The sequence below is a fragment of the Nothobranchius furzeri genome, chromosome 10 (assembly GCF_043380555.1).
Source record: "Nothobranchius furzeri strain GRZ-AD chromosome 10, NfurGRZ-RIMD1, whole genome shotgun sequence".
Classification (NCBI taxonomy): Eukaryota; Metazoa; Chordata; class Actinopteri; order Cyprinodontiformes; family Nothobranchiidae; genus Nothobranchius; species Nothobranchius furzeri.
This window is the reverse complement of record NC_091750.1, coordinates 56,225,503-56,247,922: the sequence shown is the minus strand read 5'-3', so window position 1 is coordinate 56,247,922 and position 22,420 is coordinate 56,225,503. Positions and strand designations below refer to the sequence as shown.

At 38.2% G+C, this 22,420-nt stretch overlaps 2 protein-coding genes across 3 annotated transcripts in view; one reads left to right on the top strand and one right to left on the bottom strand.

The window, feature by feature from the left end:
• Nucleotides 1-6,668, bottom strand: part of LOC107386746 (proto-oncogene DBL) — a 30,720-nt gene extending 24,052 nt beyond the window's left edge. For both annotated transcript variants that reach the window (XM_015961348.3, XM_070555819.1), the window contains exons 1-7: nt 6,223-6,668; nt 3,265-3,399; nt 3,068-3,184; nt 2,810-2,959; nt 2,544-2,668; nt 2,347-2,461; nt 2,155-2,274 (exon numbers count right to left, since the gene is read on the bottom strand). In XM_015961348.3, coding sequence (XP_015816834.3) covers nt 2,155-2,274; nt 2,347-2,461; nt 2,544-2,668; nt 2,810-2,959; nt 3,068-3,184; nt 3,265-3,399; nt 6,223-6,273 — 813 coding nt within the window. In that variant the 5' untranslated portion in view covers nt 6,274-6,668. The remainder of the gene's footprint in view (nt 1-2,154; nt 2,275-2,346; nt 2,462-2,543; nt 2,669-2,809; nt 2,960-3,067; nt 3,185-3,264; nt 3,400-6,222) is intronic.
• Nucleotides 6,669-12,542: 5,874 nt separating this feature from the next.
• Nucleotides 12,543-20,670, top strand: arr3a (arrestin 3a, retinal (X-arrestin)). The gene is made up of 17 exons (XM_015961363.3): nt 12,543-12,638; nt 14,207-14,237; nt 16,600-16,630; nt 16,730-16,790; nt 16,873-16,917; nt 17,034-17,224; nt 18,068-18,127; nt 18,221-18,297; nt 18,382-18,517; nt 18,592-18,676; nt 18,785-18,857; nt 19,349-19,486; nt 19,672-19,755; nt 19,837-19,860; nt 19,953-20,002; nt 20,098-20,117; nt 20,199-20,670. Exons 2-16 carry the CDS (start codon nt 14,230-14,232, stop codon nt 20,100-20,102), a joined length of 1,068 nt encoding a protein of 355 aa, XP_015816849.1. The 5' UTR covers nt 12,543-12,638; nt 14,207-14,229; the 3' UTR covers nt 20,103-20,117; nt 20,199-20,670.
• Nucleotides 20,671-22,420: the final 1,750 nt, after the last annotated feature.

Here is a 22,420-nt window from a genome sequence, read left to right as displayed (position 1 = left end):
CACTCCATGAGTTTCTCTCTGTTAGAGATGGAGCTCAGATCACCAAAGACTGCAGTCGGGGACTCACGGGGACAGACACCTTTAGGAGCGGCTTGTCAAAATAAAAAACATAATGATCGTGGCTTCAATCGCAATAAAAGCAAGATGTGTCCAAGATAAACGGAAGTCTGTGGCAGCGCAGGGACCGCCCCCATACCCCTTTATGCCGCCATCGCGTAATCTTTTATAAAAAGGACATGACTGTGCCTCATTACCACCACGGTCTGACCACTTATAAATAAGGCTCCTTGATGCTGCCACAGCGTTGATGGCATTGTTTAGTAAAAATGGCGTCTTCTTTTTTTCCTTGTATTGCAGCTATAGCGACAAAACATTTATAAAGATGTTACGATAAGAAAAGCAAGATTTTGCAGAAGGTTCTTGTTTTAGTTGTTTGTTAGCTGGCTAGCTGCACATAGCTTCCTGTTGTGAGGACAGCGTATGTTCACCACACAAGGCAAAGTTCAACTTCACAAGTTGTGCCAAATTGACTAAAATATCCCTTTTTTTACCTCAGATCTGTTATACTTTGACATTTTGAGGAGAAGTAGCTGAAGAGTTTGGTGTATAATGTGTGTGGTAAGTAAAGGTTGTGTCATTAAAAGACTAAAAACCGATATTTCCAATATTAAATTATAATGTTGATATCAGCCGACATTAAAAGTAGGCCAATAGTATCAGACACCTCTAGTTTTTTGTTTACTTTTGAAATGGCACAAGTCAAGAGTAAGACGCAGGTCTGTGGGAAGCTTATTCAAAAGCATAGAGGGCTGTCACTGAGAAAGTGCAATTAACCCATTGCTGATACCCGGACCAAGGGAGTTCCAGGAAAGGCTTGTCAGAGGACCTTGTTGTTCATGTCTGCCGGCATAGAGATATCTTGTTGGATAAATAAGAGTAGGCTAAGCCATGGATACGCTTAAATGTAAATAGAATGAGCTTACACTGAATTCTGAAAGACACTGAAAGCCGTTTTAATATTGCCAAAATGACGACGCTTAGGAGTATTTGTGAGAGTTCTGACCAGATTGAAAAGCTAACAGCTAGTTCAAACAGTGTTGGCACAAAAGTTGATATAAAGCAGTTCTTGAAGACTAAATTTAACTTTTAATTTAACTTCAGTTGATTTATAAACCGCCAATTCACAACAAGTCATCTCAAGGCCTAAACAGCGCATTGAGTTTAGTTCATGATTCCAATTATTTAAATGTTTTCTATCTACTGAAACTCAGCAGACTGTACAGAGTCACTGTAACAGAATCTTTAACACCTCTGATATTTTTTGTTAAGGAGTTGTTTAAGCAGATAAGTTGTGACGTTCCTGCAAGAAGTGCTTTGGGTTGCATCAGAACTGCTACAGCTAGCTACTGCTGCATCTGGTTTGTCTTGCAATAAACCACAGAGCGATATGTAATCACTAATGTAAGACTGAAAGACGAGCAAAGATCACCATTTTTTTTAATTCATCACTATAAAATGAAAGTAGGCAGTGATTTATTTTATAACTAACCCTGTGGTGAGCAGCCTTTAGCTTTTGCATCCATTCAGAATTAAGGACAACAGGTGCGTTCCCATTATCGGAACTTTGGGGTAAATTTACAGGAACTTCCCGATATGTGTGTGTCTCCACTTGACCGGGCAAGCCGAACGGCCGTTTTCAGGAACTTTCTGAATACCTGATCAGGGGTAGGTACTTGGAAGGCCCAATGGCGTAGCTGAGCTGAACTTGTGGTTAAAGTGAGGGTCAACGCAGGGGTGGAGATGTATGTCATCCACACTTCCTGTTAGGAAAACGCTTCTGAAAGAGGCGTCGCCTGGCAGACTGAGAGAGCGGCACTGATGCAGTAATAGACCGCACCCCCCATCCCCACCCCCCGACTCGACTCGCAATACATTCATTCATACTAGAGACCACAGTAAATCTACAAAAACATTTGTGTAAGCTCTCTTTTAGCTCCAAGGCCTGATTCAAAGAATGTGGGATAAAAAGTACAAGGCAACGAAAGAATGGAATCCCTAAAATCAGGAAGCAACAAACTTTCCAAGTATTGCTTCTAGAACTGAAGAACACGAGTGAATCACAATAAATGACATCAGGTGTCAGAGAGGTGTGACCTGAGCGTGTTTATCCAGGGTTTCCAGGTCTTTAAGGAGCTGCTCTGTCTGGACCACCGTTGTTCCCACCGAGGCGATCTCCTTCTCTCGATCAGATAGATGCTCCAGCACCTCGTACATCTACACAAACAACCAGGTAAATCAAAAGGCAGAACCAAAGATAATCTGACGGGAAGACACCACTTATCACACCTGCTGGAAGCTGGTTTCATAGTGCAGCAGCTGGAGGTACTGCTGCAGCTTCAGGTGGTGTTTTTCGAAGAAACCATCAAAAGCCTCCTCCATGTCTCTTAGCTGTGCTAGAAGCCTTGAACACACAGAAACAAAGTCCAGACATGATTAAAAAATACGATTGTGTCTATCGCTTTTAAAGGCTGGACTTTATCCACCTCCGAACTGTATCCATGTCCGCTTGTATCTCTCTCTCTTCTTCAGCCTCCCTCTTCGCAGCTTTGACTGTTTCCAGGTTTGACGACAGCAGGCGTCCTTCTTTTAGAACTCCACGGATATCATCCTGACAAAATGACAAAAGGCCCACAAAACCATGAAACACACTAAACTAGAGCAAATGGAAAGTATCAGAGAGACTAAGAACAAAAAGGAGAGTGGGAGAGGAAAACAGGGAAGTGAGGGCAGATGGAGAACAAGCACCAACCTTCATCTGTCTGTATCGGTGTGTGTGGGAGTGCACCAGGAATTCTATGGCATTCGCTTCATCTGGAAGTTCAGTCTCAGACAGCTCCGAGCCAAAACTTTGCAAAAGCTGAGCAATCTCCTTCACTGTCACTGCAAACGTCTCAATAGACTGTAAACACGTTGTTCACCAAACACAAAAAAATAGGTTAAAACTCATTTGGGAGAACCTTTTTTATTTCTTCTTTCAACAGATCTGCGTTGGCTCAGGAGTGCATACCGAGCGGAGGAGGACCCAGTCGCTCTGGCAGTATTCAACTTTAGCAGTAAAGTCTGATGCCAGATGGTTTTCATCGATGTAGCGCAGGAGATCACCAACTGACCGCAGCATCACCACCTACAAACGACGCAGGGTAACTATTTCAGGTAACGAGATGATCCTAACATCTTAACATGCATTTTTTACTCCTCTCTCACTGGCATCTTTAGCAGGAAGTCATCCTGGCTGAAGCGAAATCCAAGGTCAGTGCTGGAGGATGGGCTGGGGGCGGAGCTCAACAAGCCAGTGGGGCGGAGCACCAAGACCAGATGAAGATTGCCAGGAAAAGAGGTCTAAAATTGGACAATAAAAACTTATATTCCTTAGTTCTGATCTTTTTCACAATCAACACATAAAGTTATGTTTAAAGTGTGTCGTTCTGGTTTCTGCCCTGCAGGCAAAAATCAAGACCTAATCACTGTTTGCTTTAGTAGTTGAAATGTGCACATATAATTCAATAGCAACAATGTCCTTGAGTGATTTGACACCTGAAATATAATTTTAAAAATACCAAATATGTAATAAAACTATTTTTTATCTGCTTCAGTACTGTAAATTGGGTGAAAATGGCAACAATGGGAAGGACTTTTCAGGATGTTGCAAGTTTTTATTTTTATTTTTTATCAGCTTTTTTAAAACAAGTTAGATAGAAAAAAGTTCCTTGGGAGCTTCTGTTTTCAGCTGAGCTTTAGTGGATTGCTCTTTATCCTGCTGCTCTGGCAGAGTGATGGGACCAGAGGGGTCAGACTGTCAGTCAGAAGAGATCACAAAGCATCAGCACCCTTCAGTCTGGTGAATCTTTTGGCATCTGTAGCACTTCGACAGGTCCAACACTCAGCTCTTCCTTCTTTAACAGTTTTACATGTTCCAAATGTGAAAGGCCAGAGTCCCTGAGTAAATTCTTGTTTTTGAATTATCATTGAAAGTCTGCATGTTGATTTGTGTCTACATCATAAAAACAATGACACTGTGCACGTACAAGAATCACGTCTAATGTGTGAACAAATGGAGCAAAAAACATACATTTTTAATCAATGCAACAAAAATGTCAAGATGTGTAGTAAAGATTTGCTTCATCTCTGCAGTTCTGAAGCAATGTGTCTTTGTTAGGTGATAATTCTGTTTAACAAACGTTTGGTTAATCCTTCACCTGAATTACATTATTTACAGTCTTCCATGTCTATCATATTTTATTTAACTACTGTTTTGCAAAAACAGCCTGACTCATTACCTTTGAATGGCTGCTGCAAATCAGCTGCTTTACATGGTTTCGCAGTCATCCACATGCAGCTTTATTCAACTCAATCCTATTTGCTGGATAATCTTGTAAACATCATTAAGTTGTTCTCTCAGAAATTAAGTTATTTTAGCAGTTATATGTATTTTAGATGATAGCTGAGACCAAACCTCTTCATGTTTTATGAGAGAATTTGCTTTAAATTTTGAGCAGTGAAGTTTATGGAACATGAAGCTTACCTGGGTCCAAGGTGGGCCATTACAGCATTAGTACATATTTTTTGTGATAATTTAGCTTAATATAAGATATGGAACCAAAGCAAAAATTGAAGAGCTGCTTAGACAGACATGTTCATGTTGTCACTGAGATTAATAACTCAGAAATTAGATACTCAGATAAACAACATTTGGACAGAAAGTCTTCTCAGTACAGGGTGGCCACCAGTGGAACAGCCTCCCCCAATCCATTAGAAAATGTTCCACCTTCGCCACATTAAAATCGAAAACCAAAAAATGGCTCTGGTCAAATAAGCTATGTAACCACGGTGCAAAAACATAATCATGAAACCAAGTTATTGTCACTACAAATGCAATTCCTGTATGCTAGTAGTGTGTACTCCTTACACAAAAACTATAATAATGCATGTTAAAAATGTGAACTATGCTATCCTCACCAATGTGCCTACTACTGTAATGAATATATGATGTATTTATAATTTACCCCTCAGTATTTATTATCACTGCTCGCTTAAATGATGCCATTGGACCACTTTTTATTATAACTGGACCACTTTCCGAATGTCAGAGAACCCCAAAGTGACAAATACCTCGGGTCCGCAGTGACTAGAATCACATATATGTGTCTTATTGATGTATTTTTTTTATTTTTTATTTATTCATTGATTTTCTTAATTTCCTTGTCAATGAACTCTTTGTTAACGTCACTGGACTTTTATGTGACAACCATCTCGGGACTACAGATGGAAATTAGCCCTAGGCTAATCTGGCGTGTTTACATTCATGCTATCCCTATGTATGTTCATTAACATGCACTGTCCCAAATAAAATATTCATTCATTCATTCATTCATGCATTCAGATATACATGTTTTATATTAAGTTATATACACTAATTGAAAAGATGTTGTAGCAACAAAATTGCTGTTGTCGTAATTAATCACTAAAATTCTAAATACTGAAAAGTAATGTTTGTAGTATTTTCCTAAAAATGCGCCTCTTTAACAGAGAAGCTGGCCCCAGCCTGCCGTCCCCACAACCACCACCCCCAAGACTAGTTCCCAACCCTTTTTCCATGGGCGGCCCCTTGCCCATGTGCAAGACAAGACCCACTAACCCTCAACTTCTACCCACATGCACACACTAAACATGATTAAATGCTAACTTTATACAGACATGACAGTGTTGATTATACTACTGAGTATGTTTTGGGGATTTTACTAATGTAAAAACCTCACAACCTCAGCACAGACAAAATGTGTGGCCCCGCTTGGGTGGATTACAGACCCCAGATTGGGAACCACTGCCCCGGCAGGAACCATAACTGTCGTATTCTGTGCATCATTATAGGCCAATCTGACACAAGAACCAAAAAACAGCAGCGTGGCTTTAACAAATACTCTGCGGTGTTCCGCACCTGCAGTTCCAGTCCTAACACACTGGTCTGTCATTGGTTTGTCCTACACAGACTTTTACCACTGAAGCGCTTAAGTGTGTCTATATAACCTAGAGCAGTTTCATAGCTGTAGTTTGAGATCACATCCTCTCTGTGTCGCAGCATCAAACAGAAGAGATGCTGCAGCAGTCTTTCAGCCTCCCTCCCACCGCCCCTTCCTTCCTCCCACACCTCCCGGCGGAGCTTACCGCGGCCCGGCGCAGACGGGGGAACCCCCAGCGCGAGCTGGACTCGGACATGGCTCTCAGCGTTTCCCACTTCTGCCCCCTTCGTTTCGGGCCCGGGACTTCCGCATGCAGCGGGACGTGGTGTCGGGATCGAGCAGCTGCAGCGATGACACGGTACCGTCCTCTGCAGTGTCCGGGTGGGCCGAACGGCGCGCCGAGTGCGCACCTCAGCAGGCGGACCGGGATGGAGGGGAGCGCTGCTCACCTGACGTCAAAGCTGAAGGGAGCTAGTCTCTCCGCGAGTGAAATTAAAAACTTCCAGTTAAAACATCACTCACATAAGCGGTTTACTGTTTTAAAATAGTCGCACTATTATTACACGTTTATCAAAATAACATTAAATGTTATTTTCATTTAGGTGTTGATATAAACAAATTTAATAAGAGTTGGATGGATTTTTTTTCATTGGATCCACTGTTATACTAGCTCTGAGATGTCTGATACAACTAAACAACCCAATAACACAAAATGGAATAATCACAAATAAATCAACATGATTATGTCTGACATGTATAAATGCTCCATAAACCTCTCTGTTCATCAGGACTTAAAACTCCTAAATAAAACCTCAAATCGCCTGTCTTGTACAATAACTCACCCGCTAATTATTCCGTTACAGTCAAAGTTTTACAGACTGGAAAAAAGACAATAATCTTCTTGGACTGAGATCCGGATTACTCAGACTGAGAATATTTTTGGTTTCTATAGAATCAGATTTAACCCTAAGAGATCCGCATTTAAAGCTTTTTCTTGGAGCTCAGTACATCCATCCATTGGTTCATCCATCCAGGGCCAGATTATTATTGCAGGGGCCCCTGGGCACAATGTGCCTAGCCTATTTTTCTGTTCTGTCTGTTTATTATCTTCCTGCATCTCCTCTCAATCCTAAAGAAAAACTGCTACCTGGCTTCATATATATTCACCTTATGAGTTACCTTTGAACTGCAGTTCTAAAAGATCTACCGACCACAAAAACAGCGGAATGTGCGCTGCGCACCAACCGCACTAGTGATGTGCGTCACCGGAGGACCAGACAGGTGATGTGCTCCGCTCCACAGCAGCGAAACGCACCAGGCACAAATAAAATACAGAAAACATAAAAGGAAATGAGCCGACATGAACGATCGCGTGTTAAATTTGTTTTTGAGGTGGCAACACTCAATTTGATGATGTTACTGTGGCCGTGCTCAGGACGCAGATGTCTGTAGCACGTCAACGATCAGAGCTTTGCATGCGCAAGCTGGTTAAGGTTAGGATGGGGATGAGGGGAAGGTTAAATTGTAAGAGGGTAAAGGTCACAATTCGGTCAAATGTCCGTTTTACAGCGGGTGTCAGATACTGACGCTCTGGCACAGCGCATCGCCTCCTGACGTGCAGGGGCTCGTCACCTGCTGTCTTTTCCGAGGACTGCATCTTGTCTGTCATTATCACGTGACAGCGACTAGTCTATGAAAGTTGTAAAAAGTCACAGAGCAGTGAAGTCGACTAGTCGACTAGTTGATACAACCCCTAGCGCAGAGCTCTGATCGTTGATGCGCTCCAGACAGCTGCGTCCTGAGCACGGCCGCAGTAACATTCTCAGTGTCGCCACCTCAAAAACAAATTTAACAAGCGATCCTTCATATTGGCTCATATCCTTTCATGCTTTCTGTCTTTTATTAGTTCCTGATGCATTTCGCTGCTGTGGAGCGGAGCGCATCACCTGTTTTGTCCTCCCATGATTTCACCTCACTGGTGCGACCGGCGCACAGCGCGCACTCTGCCATTTTTGCAGTCAGTAGATCATTTTTAACTGCTGTTCAAAGGTAACTCATGAGGTAAAAAAATATGAAGCCAGGTGGCAGTTTTCTTTAGGATTGAGAGGAGATGCAGGAAAATAATAAACAGAGACAGGACAGAAAAATAGTCAAATAAAAAACAAACTCGTTTTTGTACCTGGTGGTTGCAAGAAACAGACACCACTGAAAATAATCAGAAGTGAGGAACAGAAAATGAAATTATTCTTTCAATGTTTAGATCAGCAGGAACTCTGAGAGGCTGCAGGCACATCAGTGAGTTTGCTGCCGCTGCACAGGGGGAGGAGGGAGAGGGCTGAAGCAGCTGGGGAACAGTAAAGATGCAGAAACCACTGTTGTCAAAAGAAATGTGTGTTAACTTGAAAATGTGGGCGCTATTTTAATTACTTGTCAACTTGTTTCTCCAATGTTAAGACTGCTGCACAAAAAAATAAAAAGACTGCTGCTCGCGTGGGCCCCCTTGTGGCTGTGGGCCCCTGGGCCTGCGCCCAGTTTACCCCTATTATAATCCGGCCTTGCATCCATCCCTTCATTTATCCACCAGTGCATACATCCAATTATCCATCCATCCATTGCTTCATCTATTTGTCCATCCATCCATATTGGGTGACTTTTTCATTTGTAATGCATACAATTCAATTTCAATTCAATTTAAGTTTTATTTATATAGCGCCAAATAACGACAAGAGTCGTCTCAAGGCACTTCACATAATAAACATTCCAATACAGGTCAGTTCATTAAGCCAATCAGTAAAAAGTTTCCTATATAAGGAACGTAGCAAATTGCATCAAGTCACTGACTAGTGTCGGAGACTTTACAGCAATCCTCATCCTAAGCAAGCATTTTGTGACAGTGGAGAGGGGAACTCCCTTTTAACAGGAAGAAACCTCCAGAGGATCCTGGCTCAGTATAAGCAGCCATCCACCACGACTCACTGGGGATCGAGAAGACAGAGCAGACCCATGCATACACGAACACCAGCCCACCCACACACAAACACGCATCAACACACACAACATATATACCAAGTAATGTTTCTATGGTTACAATGTGATTTCTTAGTAAATATTCTATTTGGTGAGAGATAAACATTATTGTATTTATCTTAGTTAATATATAATTAAATGGGTAAACTGGTGGTAGCACATTCAATGTCAAAGAAAGTGAAATGTTCTAAAATAGGCACATTGATAAGATTCAGAACATAAACGTGTCCATCTACACCAGTGGAGTCCAATCTTGGTCCTCAAGCGCATACCCAGCATGTTTTAGCTGTTTCTCTGCTCTGACACACCTCTAATGGTTAAATTACCTGTTCAGTGTCTCCTCGAGCTCTATAACTGCCTGTTAATCACCCACTTTTTAAAAGCAGGTGCTGAAACAGAAAAACCTCTAAAATATGCAGGATGGTGCACTAATGGAAATAAGTGTAGCTTTAAAAATTAAACTCTTTATTGGCTAATGTCATTAAAACAACTATATCATATTGTGATTTATTTTTAATAACATGGGCCCTTGCCATTTTTAGGCCCTCAACCGGAGGGCCGTATAAATAGATATGGAAGGTTTTCAATTAAAATACTTCATTTAGCTGCTTCAAAGTTAGAAGTGGTTTGATGCAAATTTTTCATAATGGTAAAAGAGGTAAACTAGTTAAGACAATAAAACTTTAAATCATTAAATCAAAGCTCAGCTGATGAATGAAAATCTGTTTTCTGTCACAAGGCCATCAATCGTTCAATTACCAATCATACAGTTTTTTATTTTAACTATCTCAAAAATATTTTTTCTTTCCTTGGTTGTGAGGCACATCACAAGCCAATAAAGCCTTTTATTTAATGACTTCCAACACTACATTTATTATTTAGAGTAAGAGCATCCTGATTGATAACACTGTATTTAGAGTGTCTACTCCACTCTGACAGCCACTTCTGGGTTTCTTAAAGCCTTTTTAAGTACAACACAGTAACCTATTGCCTTGTGGGGCATCATTGTAGTCCAGAGGTCTCATCTTGGCCCAACACCAACATGGACTATTCATAGATTCCCTCTTATCAATTCTTTGTTATTGTTTAAAACAAATCCAACACATCACGTTTCATTTTAAATAATTATATCAAGCATTAACCCCGCAGTTTTTTTTTAAACACAATCTTGTTATAATGAACTTGTTGAAGGCGTCGTGAGGTTTCAAAGGTGGAAGGGAATTCCATTGATCCCATCTAATCTTTGGCACGTTCCTGAGACAGTGTTAAATAAGACAGCTTATGCCAGTGTTGCCAGTGAAGCTCCGTTATCCATGCCGTTACGTGGGGTGGAGCTGGTAATCTCATCAGACAGATGAGAGTACAGAGAAATACCACGACGCTCCAAGGAATCCTCAAAATACACACATCACTGTAATGTTTCTTTACCACTTACACACCCTCACCGGGTGCATTATTGAGTTGAGGTAGGACAGGATTATACAACAGACTTACTCAAATTTTTAAAAAAGCATTGGGTGCACAAGGTTGAATCAATTATGGGATCAGACTAATCCAAGGTTCAAATGTACTAATAATAAAGGTACAGACAGTAGCGGTTTTTTATATGGGTGGCTTCACGATGGCTTAAAAGGAACATCAAACTAAATAACTGTGCCATACACTTATTTAGTTTAATGTATATTTTAAGTTGCACCTTTTTAAATAACCATCAACAAGCTGCTCGTATAAATCTGGCTGAATATTTACCATCCTTCTTTGAGAATAGGTAGAGTTTGGTTAGTTTCCAGGCATGGTCAGGTTGAAGTTTTGGGGAAATTATGTCATTGTTAGCTTTTTTTTTTTTTTTTTTTTCAATAAGAAACCAGTTCAGATATTCTGGGGTTTTTGTATAGCTGAAATACACAACTCTGTCCAAGTATTAGTAGTAGTAGTAGTATTCTATCCACAAAAGGCCCACTCTCAGAACTTCTGGGTAAATTTACCAAACCTTCACGATATGCTCGTGTCCTCAGCCTGGACCACTCTCTGGGCCATTTCAGGAACAAAGTGAGTACTTGAGCTGGTGTATGTACTCAGAAATGGTCCCGTAGAGTTATTGTGTGAGATTTGAGGGGAACTCGTGTTGATTGTTTGTAACTCTCACCAGACAACTGGCATTTGTAACACTGGAAAAGTTGCTGGTGAAGTAAAATGGAAGGAAAAGCAAATAAGGAGCGATGACACAAAATAAATCCTCCCACAATGCCATAATTTACACGTTTTGTTGTCTCCTAGTCCACTATAAAAATCAGTGCTTCTTCTTGCCACTAAAAGCTGCTTTTTACGTCACACAGCCACTCTACCTGCCCCCTGAATGGATTGAAATTGATAAAGTTACAACACACTTTGACAGAATATCCATCCATCCATTACTGTCATCTTATCCAGGAAAGAATAAAACTTTTTTAATGTTATTAATGTCTGTAAACACCTTTTGATGCTGATCTGTGATGTTACTCACTGCTGAAATGGTCACAATATGCTGATGCATATTAGCAAAGTCCTGAAAGGTCCAACTACGTATGGAGACACAATGGCTGAAAGGACCAAACCATCGTATTTTCCCTGTCACCCTCCCCCAATCTCAGCTTTTGTTTACCCACAGCATGATGCTACCACCACCATTGCTGTACAGTTGAGCGTTCCTTGGTTTGAAAGCTGTATTTCGTCTCTTTCAACCATACTTCTTGTCATTGTGCTGAAATGGCTCCATCTTTGACCATAAAACCACATTTCATAAGAATAAAAACTACGAGCTGAAGTCGGTTTGGTATTTCAGGGTTAAATTAAATGCTGACTCATTTGGCACTATCCTTCTGAGAAAACCCATGATAAACTTTAACATGTGTTCTACGCGTGTACCAAACCCTAACCCAAATCAGTCATTAAAGACTCCAAATAAATTACATTCAAACCTATGTTCTAAACAAATAAATATCAGCCTATGAAAGGTATTAAACTGTTTGAGCTTTTATTGCCAAGATAATTATGTTTCGGTATAATCTAATTGTTTTCTTATTGGCAGTAATATAGTTCTTAGTTTGTTTACTTCTTTCGTAATAAAATTAATTATGAGAGCAGCTAATAATATGAGATCTGACTCAGTTCACAATAAATATAGGGACTAAAGGGGCTATTATTAAGCCCCCCATTCATGCTAAATTAGTCATTTTTCTAAATCATAATCAACTCTTTCCAGAGGAAAAAAAAATCCATCATCAACTAAAGTAATAATGCTAATTCATCAGGTTGTCTAAATCTGAGTGTGGTTATTTAAATTGTGGCAGCAGAGAAGGGATTACCAGTGTGTTACAAACGCAGCCGTGTGGTGGTTGCTGATTTAGTTAGGTGCCATTTTTAAACCCTTCGTAGCCAAAAAAAACCCTTTCCACTGATTGTTTAATAGGATTTCGGAGGAGTCAGCGACAGCTCAGGTGAACCTGTTAAGTCTGAATGATGGCTGGAGGAAAACGGTATAAAAGGGAGAACAACTGCTCTGGAACTCATTCAACTCTCTCTGATACTGAAAAGATCACAAGCTACGAAGTTAAGGTAAGACGTTACATTTTTGCTTTGACTCAGAAATCTGATTTTCTTTATTAAACTTCACAGTCGACTAAATAACTAATTGTTGAAATGCTCTTTTCATACTAACAGGTTAAATATATATATATATATATATATATATATATATATATATATATATATATATATATATATATATATACATATATATATATACATACATATATATGTACACACACACACACACACACACACACACACATATATATATATATATATATATATATATATATATATATAAAATAGTGTTACAAGTATTAATGCATTTTTTCATAATTTACTCAAATTAGCATATTACTTCTTTAATAATGTATCATTTAAGTTGAAAAGCATAATAAAAAAATTTAAAAGAAAAGTGATGTTTTTAAATAATGCTCACTGCAGATTTCTCTCTTCTCGGCAAAAATTCTTCATAAACGATGTTTTTTTATTGTAATTACATACATGCTTCCCAGATTAACGGCACTCAAACCCATCTAACAAGTCAAATTTGTGGTAGTGATAATTATTACTAAAAAATATTTCAGTCATCATCAAGTAAATGTAAAATACATCTCTAAGTGAACATAAAACTGTTAAAGCACTGAATTTAAATAGTGGTGTGCCCAGACTTGTTAAAATGGGGTGAGTTTTTGTGCATGGGTGGCACAAGCCTTTTGTGGACAACACTAAAACTATTTAAAGATAAATCATAATATTAATTGATTTGTAGTTTGAGAAAACATTTGGAAAAACAAATTAGGATTGTTTAATTAACACATTTTTGTTACTGTTTGTTGCTTCTGCGCAACGATCAGTCCAGCAAACATGAATAATCAACCCCTGAAATATTTCACTTCATTATCCTGTACTTAATTTTCTGTTAAAATGATCATATCTTCTCATAATTAAAAAAAACCCTAACCATTTTTTGTGTGTATTTTTCAATAACCCAGTCAGTTGTTCCAGAGTTAAAATTATATATCGTTGTGGGATTATTTTGGAAATAGTCGTCAATCTGGGGTTACTGGTGTATTGAATGCAAGCAATTATGTATTTTTGAAAGTATTTTTGATATTTGCAAAAATAAAATTTACCTTGATAGTGATAAAAAAAAGTCACACTGACAGCACAACTTTGACTTTTCACGTACAACTGAAGACCAAAATAATTTTGGGTTTAGGGCTACTGTATAGTAAGCTACTTTTAAGACGTGGTATCTCGTATCCAGAAATACACAGATCACACCAAGATGCAGATGCATTTAACTGTCCTTACATAGTCCTCTGAGACAGGAGCCATTCCATCAGTGTAAGAGGAATGGTGATGATGGCATCGTGTTCTGTAAATTGTGAGGCCTGTGTTTGTTGGATGGAGAGCAGTGAGCAGAAAGCATTACAGCTTTGGTCGTGGCCTTTAACACCATGGGTGTAATCTCATTACAACAGATTAACCTTTATCACTCCTAAAACAGAACCTGTAATCCAGCTGCCAAAAACCCAACAGAAGGTGCTCAGTTAGTGTTTTAATCTTCTTTTTCCTTTTAATTCCAACAGAACACCATCGAAATTCTTCCAAAATGGCAAAGTAAGTATTGATTTTATTTGTTATTTAGTGGTTCTTTCTAAAGGTTAAAAGTCAAAACAGCACACTTTATGTTTATGTGAATGACCAGCAAGTGCACTTTTACCAGAATGAATTATGACGCAATGTGAAATGACCAAATACAGTATAACACAATATGTTGCAATATCGTCGATACACTACAATAGGATGTAACTTACTACACTGTAATACAATTTTAAGTAATATTGTAGTAAAATATAATACAATATTATAGAAAATACTACATCGTATATTATGATACAAAATATCTGATTTATAATGTGATATTATGCATACAACACAATACAATGTAATACGATCCGACATAAGGTATTACAATATGATACAAAATGATGTCAGATATATGATATGTTGAGACACAATGTGATATAATATGTTACAATACTATATAAAATGGCATACAATGTATTACAATACAATATGTTACAAATAAGATGCATGATGCAATATGATATGACAGATCATGAACAGAAGTAATTTTCAAGATTTTATTTGATTCAATATAAAGCCTTCAACCCTAAGCAATTTTACAGAGATTTGCTTGAAAAAGACATGCTCAAAATGAATTGAGTAAATGTCAAGAACTACAAGGTTTATTTGAGTTGTTATTGGTATCAAAATAAAAGGTAGGATTCTAGAGAATACTCTAAAGTTCTAAAAAGCAACACTTATTTCACTGAGCAGAGTAAATTAATATGGAACACAGCAGAAATTTACAAAAAATACCTGTTCAGCCTAAAAAGAAATCCACTTTATAATGTTAATAATCCTTTGAAAGTATCTAGATGCAGTCTTAAACATTTAGCAAGCCACAGAATATGATCTGAATATTTGCTGAACCAAATTCATGCAAAAAAAGGTTAAGTACTGAAAAGCTGGAGTGGTATTAGTTGATAGAAATCCAGGTGGACCTTGTAAATGACCATTTGGGCACATCTTGGCTCAGTGTGTGCAATTAGAAATTTCTCAGTTTTTTCCTTAGGTAAAATTGTAAAAGATACATTATGTTGCATAAGCAGACAATACGATACAGTAGAATAGAATACATATATGATACTATGTACGATATAATACAATACGATTTGATGTGATGCGATTTGATACGATGTGATTTGATGCGATTTGATACGATACGATTTGATGCAATGCGATACGATTTGATACAATTTGATATGATACAATACGATTTGATGCAACGTGATACGATACGATTTGATGTGATGCAATTTGATACGATATGATTTGATGCAATGCGATACGATACAATACGATTTGATGCGATGCGATTTGAAACCATTTGATATGATACAAAACAATACGATTCAATACGATTTCATGTGATGCGATACAATACAATATTATGTAAGATGTGAAATTATATAATGCAATGAAATGCAATATAACAAAATACAATACATAACTACATGATTTATTTTACAACATGAAATAATACAATATTCTAGGATATGAAATATTATGATTGCCCACTAAAAATAAATTGAAACCTACTGAAAGGTCACTTAGAAACCAAGAGTAATGTGGAAGTTGGACTACCTCAGAGCTAAAGGTCATCTCCTAAAAGTGACAAACACACCTGAGGCATTTACTTTAGCTTAGGCCTTGGAGTGTTGTTCAGAATATGCTCACAGACATTAACACTCGTAATCAGCTTCACACGGGACACACGGGTTCTGAGCTGTTTGTGAACATCGTCTCAGTGTTTGTGGCTCCCTCACCTGACCCAGCCTCTCAATCTGGGCAGGATAAGGCTAAGCCGCTCCACATTTAGCTTTTCTTAAACTGGATGAAGTGGAATAAAATGTCTTTTGCCCTACTGCCAAAGGCTGAGAAACGTACACTCTAAGAAATGTCATGATGAATTTAATTTACTAAGTTATGTCAACTGGTTCCCCTGAACTAGTTATTCTCAATTATTTTCAGTGAGGGCCCCCCTCTAATGTCAAGGCATCCAGAACAGAGGAGGGAGTGCGTTGATTATGGCATCTACTTTGTATTCTCCGTCAAGGAATCTCCGACAGGGGTGCACCGTCTTTTGCGCCCTCCCGCCCCGCTGGTTGAGAACCACTGCTCTAAACCTAGTTGATTAAATATAAAGATAAATATATATTTTTATACATTGTTATGTTAAAAGTAAATGTATGTTACTATTTGCATATGAGCAACTAGATTTACTGGAACCAATTGACATAACGTGGTTAATTTAACTCTATATTTCCTTTCTTACACTGCACTTTTAAATTAGTCCTGTTTTTCTTTGCCAAAATTAAAGAAATAAAGGTTTTTGTCCTTTTTCTGTTTGCAGGGTTTTTAAGAAGACCAGTGGAAATGGAGGGGTCAGTGTTCTCTTGTTTAGAAGCTCACAACGTTCACTTTGAATCGTTTTATCGTCTGAAACTTTACTTCCCCTCCCTCTCTCTCTCTTATTCTGACAGCTCACCCTCTACCTGGGAAAGAGGGATTATGTGGACCACATCACTAAAGTGGAAGCAGTTGGTATGTTTTCCTTTTAACTCACTTTGTGTACATAAAAATGCACTGTCAAGACTATAGCTATAGCTGTTATTCTTTATTCCAGATGGCGTTGTGAAGTTGGACCCAGCTGATTTTGGTGACAGGAAAGGTATCTTAATAACCTGTTCCTTCTATGAGTCCTTTACATCTTTGGATCTCTAAAGTTAAAAGTCTAACTGGAGAAAGAAGTGATGAAATAATAAAACATACTCTTTTGGTCGACAGTCTTTGTACAGCTGGCATGTGCCTTCCGTTATGGTAGTGAAGACCTGGATGTGATGGGACTGTGCTTCAGGAAGGACATCTGGATCCATCAAGTCCAGCTCTACCCTGACGGCACCAAGCCTGCACTTAGTGCCATGCACGAAACCCTGATGAAGAAGGCGGGAGACAACTCGTACCCCTTCTCCTTTGAAGTACGGGAAACATTTAAAACCTCAGATGATCCAGGCGTCATGTTCTATTTTTTCTTTTTTCTTTTTTTACGTTTTACTTGAACACATTACTTGTTTAATCATAACTGGATGAATTTTGGTAAAATAAAGACTGAAATATAAGACTTGGACATTTTTAAAGGTGTAGTTGACTGCTAAAACATTTTTAAATGCTTTTTGTTTCTGATTTTAATCGGTCACTGAGTTTTTCATGCAGCTGAACATGAAAACAGTCTTCTACTTCTATCCCCTGCATTAGCTTCTGATAGTAAATAGATGGTGAAACTCTAATTTCACAGATCTATGTCACACTGAGAATTGGCATTCATGGACTCACCCATCATGATTTATGATGGGGAAGGCTGATGTTGTTTTAATGTCCGGTAATCAGCAGGGGACTTCTCGGCTAGTTTATGCAAACCATTAGCATTAGCAACTTCACAACACAGCAGAAGTTCCTCCAGGCTTGTGCTATTTGTAGAAATAAAATATCCATATTGTAAGTCAGTGGTAAAATCGCATTTCTGTCATTCAACCAGGGGCGAGATGTCTAAATATCAGGAAGTAAGACTCCAAAACCTGCCGTCTGAAGCTCTGCTGTGATGCTGCAGACTTGGTCCCGCTGAGCCAGGGGTTTGTGGGCTTTTTTGTGCCCAGACTACTGCCTGCAAGGCATTAATTCATACTAGAGACCACAGCAAATATATTGATTAAACAAGTGAACAACTCCTTTAAAATGCCACAGCCTAAAAAATGGGTTAAAATGTATTCTGTCTTGCACATCAGTATTTAAGTTTGCCAACCAAATCATTTTTTTCTATTCAGATTCCCAACAACCTGCCATGCTCAGTCTCTCTGCAACCAGGACCCGAAGACAAAGGGAAGGCAAGTCTCCTCATTTAGCTGCTTTTTTTCTTCGGTTATAGTAAGTCAATGCAACACCATGACTCTTTGGCATAATTGTATTTCTGCTTGCAGGCTTGCGGTGTTGACTTTGAGGTTAAAACCTACTTGGCCAAAGAGAAGAACAACCCCGATGAGAAGATTGAAAAGAAGTATGCCGTCTTTACATTTTAGCCATAGTTTTGTTTCCAGTTCTGGGTTTTGTTCCCTAATCTTCCCTCCACCTCTCCACACAGAGACACCGCTCGTCTAGTTATTCGTAAAATCCAGTACGCCCCATCCCATGTGGGTGCCGGGCCAAAGGCGGATGTCTGCAAAAGTTTCATGATGTCGGACAAACCAGTCCACCTCGAAGCATCCATGGAGAAAGATGTGAGTCTCAAACATTTCTCATCACACACTTTATGTATAACTTAAACTAAATTAGGTTATTTTGTTGTTCACAGCTGTACTTCCATGGTGAATCTATCCCAATCAAAGTCAAAATCAACAATGAGAGCAACAAAACGGTCAAGCACATTAAAATCACTGGTGGGTGCCTCTGTGAAAATACACGTTCTACCCAAATCTTATTCTGTTGCTAGCTTGCTTATGGCTAGCACACAACCTGATTATTAATGATCTTTTTCTTTTTTTCAGTGGAACAAACCACCGACATTGTCCTCTACTCAGCAGACAAATACACCAAACCCGTTCTGAGCCAGGAGTTTGGGTATGTCAAGCAGACACCAAAGGCATGCCAAGTACAGATCGACTGAAATTGTTTTTTCTATTGCCTACAATAAGTAGAGGGCATGGTCAGCCCGTGGTCGATATGTGCTGTTGATTTTTTGGACGATTTTCATGGCCGATATCTCAATTTTTTCCACTTTCTACAAATATACAAACAGGAAAATAACAAGAAATGTTGGCTGACAATAATGTTTTAGAGCAATTATGAAGCTGATGTTTCTCAGGAACGTAAAATTATATTCAAATAAAACTTGGCAGCAACACTAGGCTGCCCATGGATGTGCCTGTTTTGATATCAGCTCTACTAAAGAGGTATATTGGCAATGCCAATATGTAAAAAATGGTAAATACTGGCCCGATATATCAGCCAATCGATATATCAGCCAATCAATATACCTGCCGATCAATATATCAGCCGATCGATATATTGGTTTGATGTGTTTATTTGCTTTTGTGTTTTATCACGTCCAGAGAGACGGTGGAGGCCAACAGCACTTTTGAGAAAACCTTGACCATCAAACCTGCTCTGTCTGAAAACAAGGAGAAAAGAGGTCTGGCTCTGGACGGACGGCTTAAGGACGAGGACACAAACCTGGCTTCTACCACCATGTCAGTTCACAAATACATGAGTAGAAAAGAAAATATTTACTTGGACACAGCCCTTTTCTCTTTTATATATTTTAGAATTTCTAGCTTTGTCTTTTATGAATGCAACTCAGGATGTTTCACAGTTCTACACCTCATATGAATATATCTGTTAATTCCCCTAAATCCCTCTAATTCCTCCTTCACAGGCTGAAGACAGAAATTGAGAAAGAGGTGTTGGGTATTCTGGTTTCCTACAAGATTAAAATTAACCTCATGGTGGCTGGAGGAGGGTGAGTCTGCACTGACATTAAACTGTATGTCATAAGTAATGATCACACAGGATTAAATCCTAATTTTGTTCTTGTCTTCAGCCTGCTGGGTGGCCTCACTGCCAGGTAAGCCTCATCTATTGCTGTGGTTTAAATTGCATCTCATTATTTGCCAGTTGTTCCTCTTTGCTGATTGGTTGATTTATTCTCCTGCACAGTGATGTCACAGTGGAGCTTCCCCTGAACCTCATGCACCCCAAACCTGAAGGTACTTTTTCACCACACATAGTTGAGTTTGTAACAACTGAGGTTGAAGTTTGACTGATGTTTTTGTTGTTGTTTTCTTCCTTTAAAACCAAGCAGAATAAGGACCACACATTGCTGTAAGTATTAGTTAAAATGCACCTTTACTATAGACATCTTGTATATGTATAGTTTCTAAATATAATACTTTATTTCTCTAGAGAGGAGGTTGTCCTGCGAATCGATAAGGCATCCTCAGAAGTTCAAGAAGGCAACCAGAGATAAAGAATGAAAGAATAAGGAGTGTGGCTGGTGTCAAGGACAACGAACAGGAGAGGAAGGACGTCTCTTCAGAGCAGAACAGAAGGATAAAAAACCTTCAACTTCTGTCCTCTCACAGCTTTAATTTGTTTATGTTTCTGTAGTGGAGGTATTGAATTTTAGCTATAGAGAATGTTTGGTTTACCAAACTGAATTTAACAGTTTGACATGAGTCTCACAAAAATGACATGACTATGCCTTTGTCTATAAATAAAAGATGAAACAGATTAAGTCTGAAGTCCATAAATGCCACTGTGCATTCAAACTAAGTAACACACTTACTTTCCTGTTGAGTGAAATTTTCAGTGTGTTATTATAATTTTACTGAACCTGTCAAACATCTCACTAAACAATGAAATACTTTGAAATTAACTTTTGTGTTTCTTTTTTTTATGTAGTTTTTGCATTCTGGTTACAATAAACCTCCACAGGTATGTTGCCCATTTCATCCAAGATCCCAGACCTTCTACAGGGAGTAGAATAGTTTTACTGTCGTGTTACGCAGCAACATAGAGCAAGATTTACTAAATAAAACAGACTGGTTAATGCATACAACAAACATTCCAACAAATAATCAAGAAAATGTACAACAGAATAAAATTACAAATTTATTTAAAAATTATTATAAAATGCATGCAACATTGCTTATTAATTGTGGACGGGTGGACAGACAGACAGACAGACAGACAGACAGACAGACAGACAGACAGACAGACAGACAGACAGACAGACAGACAGATAGATAGATAGATAGATAGATAGATAGATAGATAGATAGATAGATAGATAGATAGATAGATAGATAGATAGATAGATAGATAGATAGATAGATAGATAGATAGATAGATAGATAGATAGATAGATAGATAGATAGATAGATAGATAGATAGATAGATAGATAGATAGATAGATAGATAGATAGATAGATAGATAGATAGATAGATAGATAGATAGATAGATAGATAGATAGATAGATAGATAGATAGATAGATAGATAGATAGATAGATAGATAGATAGATAGATAGATAGATAGATAGATAGATAGATAGATAGAGATAGATAGATAGATAGATAGATAGATAGATAGATAGATAGATAGATAGATAGATAGATAGATAGATAGATAGATAGATAGATAGATAGATAGATAGATAGATAGATAGATAGATAGATAGATAGATAGATAGATAGATAGATAGATAGATAGATAGATAGATAGATAGATAGATAGATAGATAGATAGATAGATAGATAGATAGATAGATAGATAGATAGATAGATAGATAGATAGATAGATAGATAGATAGATAGATAGATAGATGATAGATACATACATACATACATACATACATACATACATACATACATACATACATACATACATACATACATACATACATACATACATACATACATACATACATACATACATACATCACCACAGGCATATATAAGCAAACGTCGGATGCCATCTTAGATGGGCCTCCATTCACCCCAGTGCATTCATTTCTACTGAGGAAGGTGCTTATCCAACTTGAAATCACATTTTATCAAGCTTTTTTCACGAAATCAGACACATGGTATGGTATAATAATTAAAAGTAGATGAAATAAATTAAGATATAAAATTCCATCAGGTAGGCTAGAAAGGTCCATAGTAATCCCATGTGATCTGTTTTCAATAGTACGCCAGTTGTTGCAATCATAGATATGTATATAAACACATGACAAACACACGATTCATGACAGAATAAAAGAAAGTCAATAAATAGGTCGAGAAATAGTGAAAATACAAAATAATTAGCTGGGTTACATTTTATTGCTGGCGGCCCATTCTAGCTGACCGATGTAATTTGGATGTTGGTTGTCTTATTTTTTGGGGTGCACATTTTGCATATGTGTTCTGTTTATGTGGGCTTACCTCAAAATAATCTTGAAACATCTCTAAACAAAACCTATTTCACAGAACAGGAATAGATTAAGGCTAAATTATGTATGTATATATATATATATATATATATATATATATATATATATATATATATATATATATTGCTGGCTACCTGTCCAGGGTGTACCCCTCCTGTATGCCCGTTGACTGCTGGAGATAGGCTCCAGTGCC

Coding starts and splice junctions, on each gene's coding strand:
- arr3a (XM_015961363.3), top strand. Junction 18,128..18,220: donor GACCCGAAGACAAAGGGAAG/GCAAGTCTCCTC, acceptor TTCTGCTTGCAG/GCTTGCGGTGTTGACTTTGA. Junction 18,677..18,784: donor CAAGCACATTAAAATCACTG/GTGGGTGCCTCT, acceptor TCTTTTTTTCAG/TGGAACAAACCACCGACATT.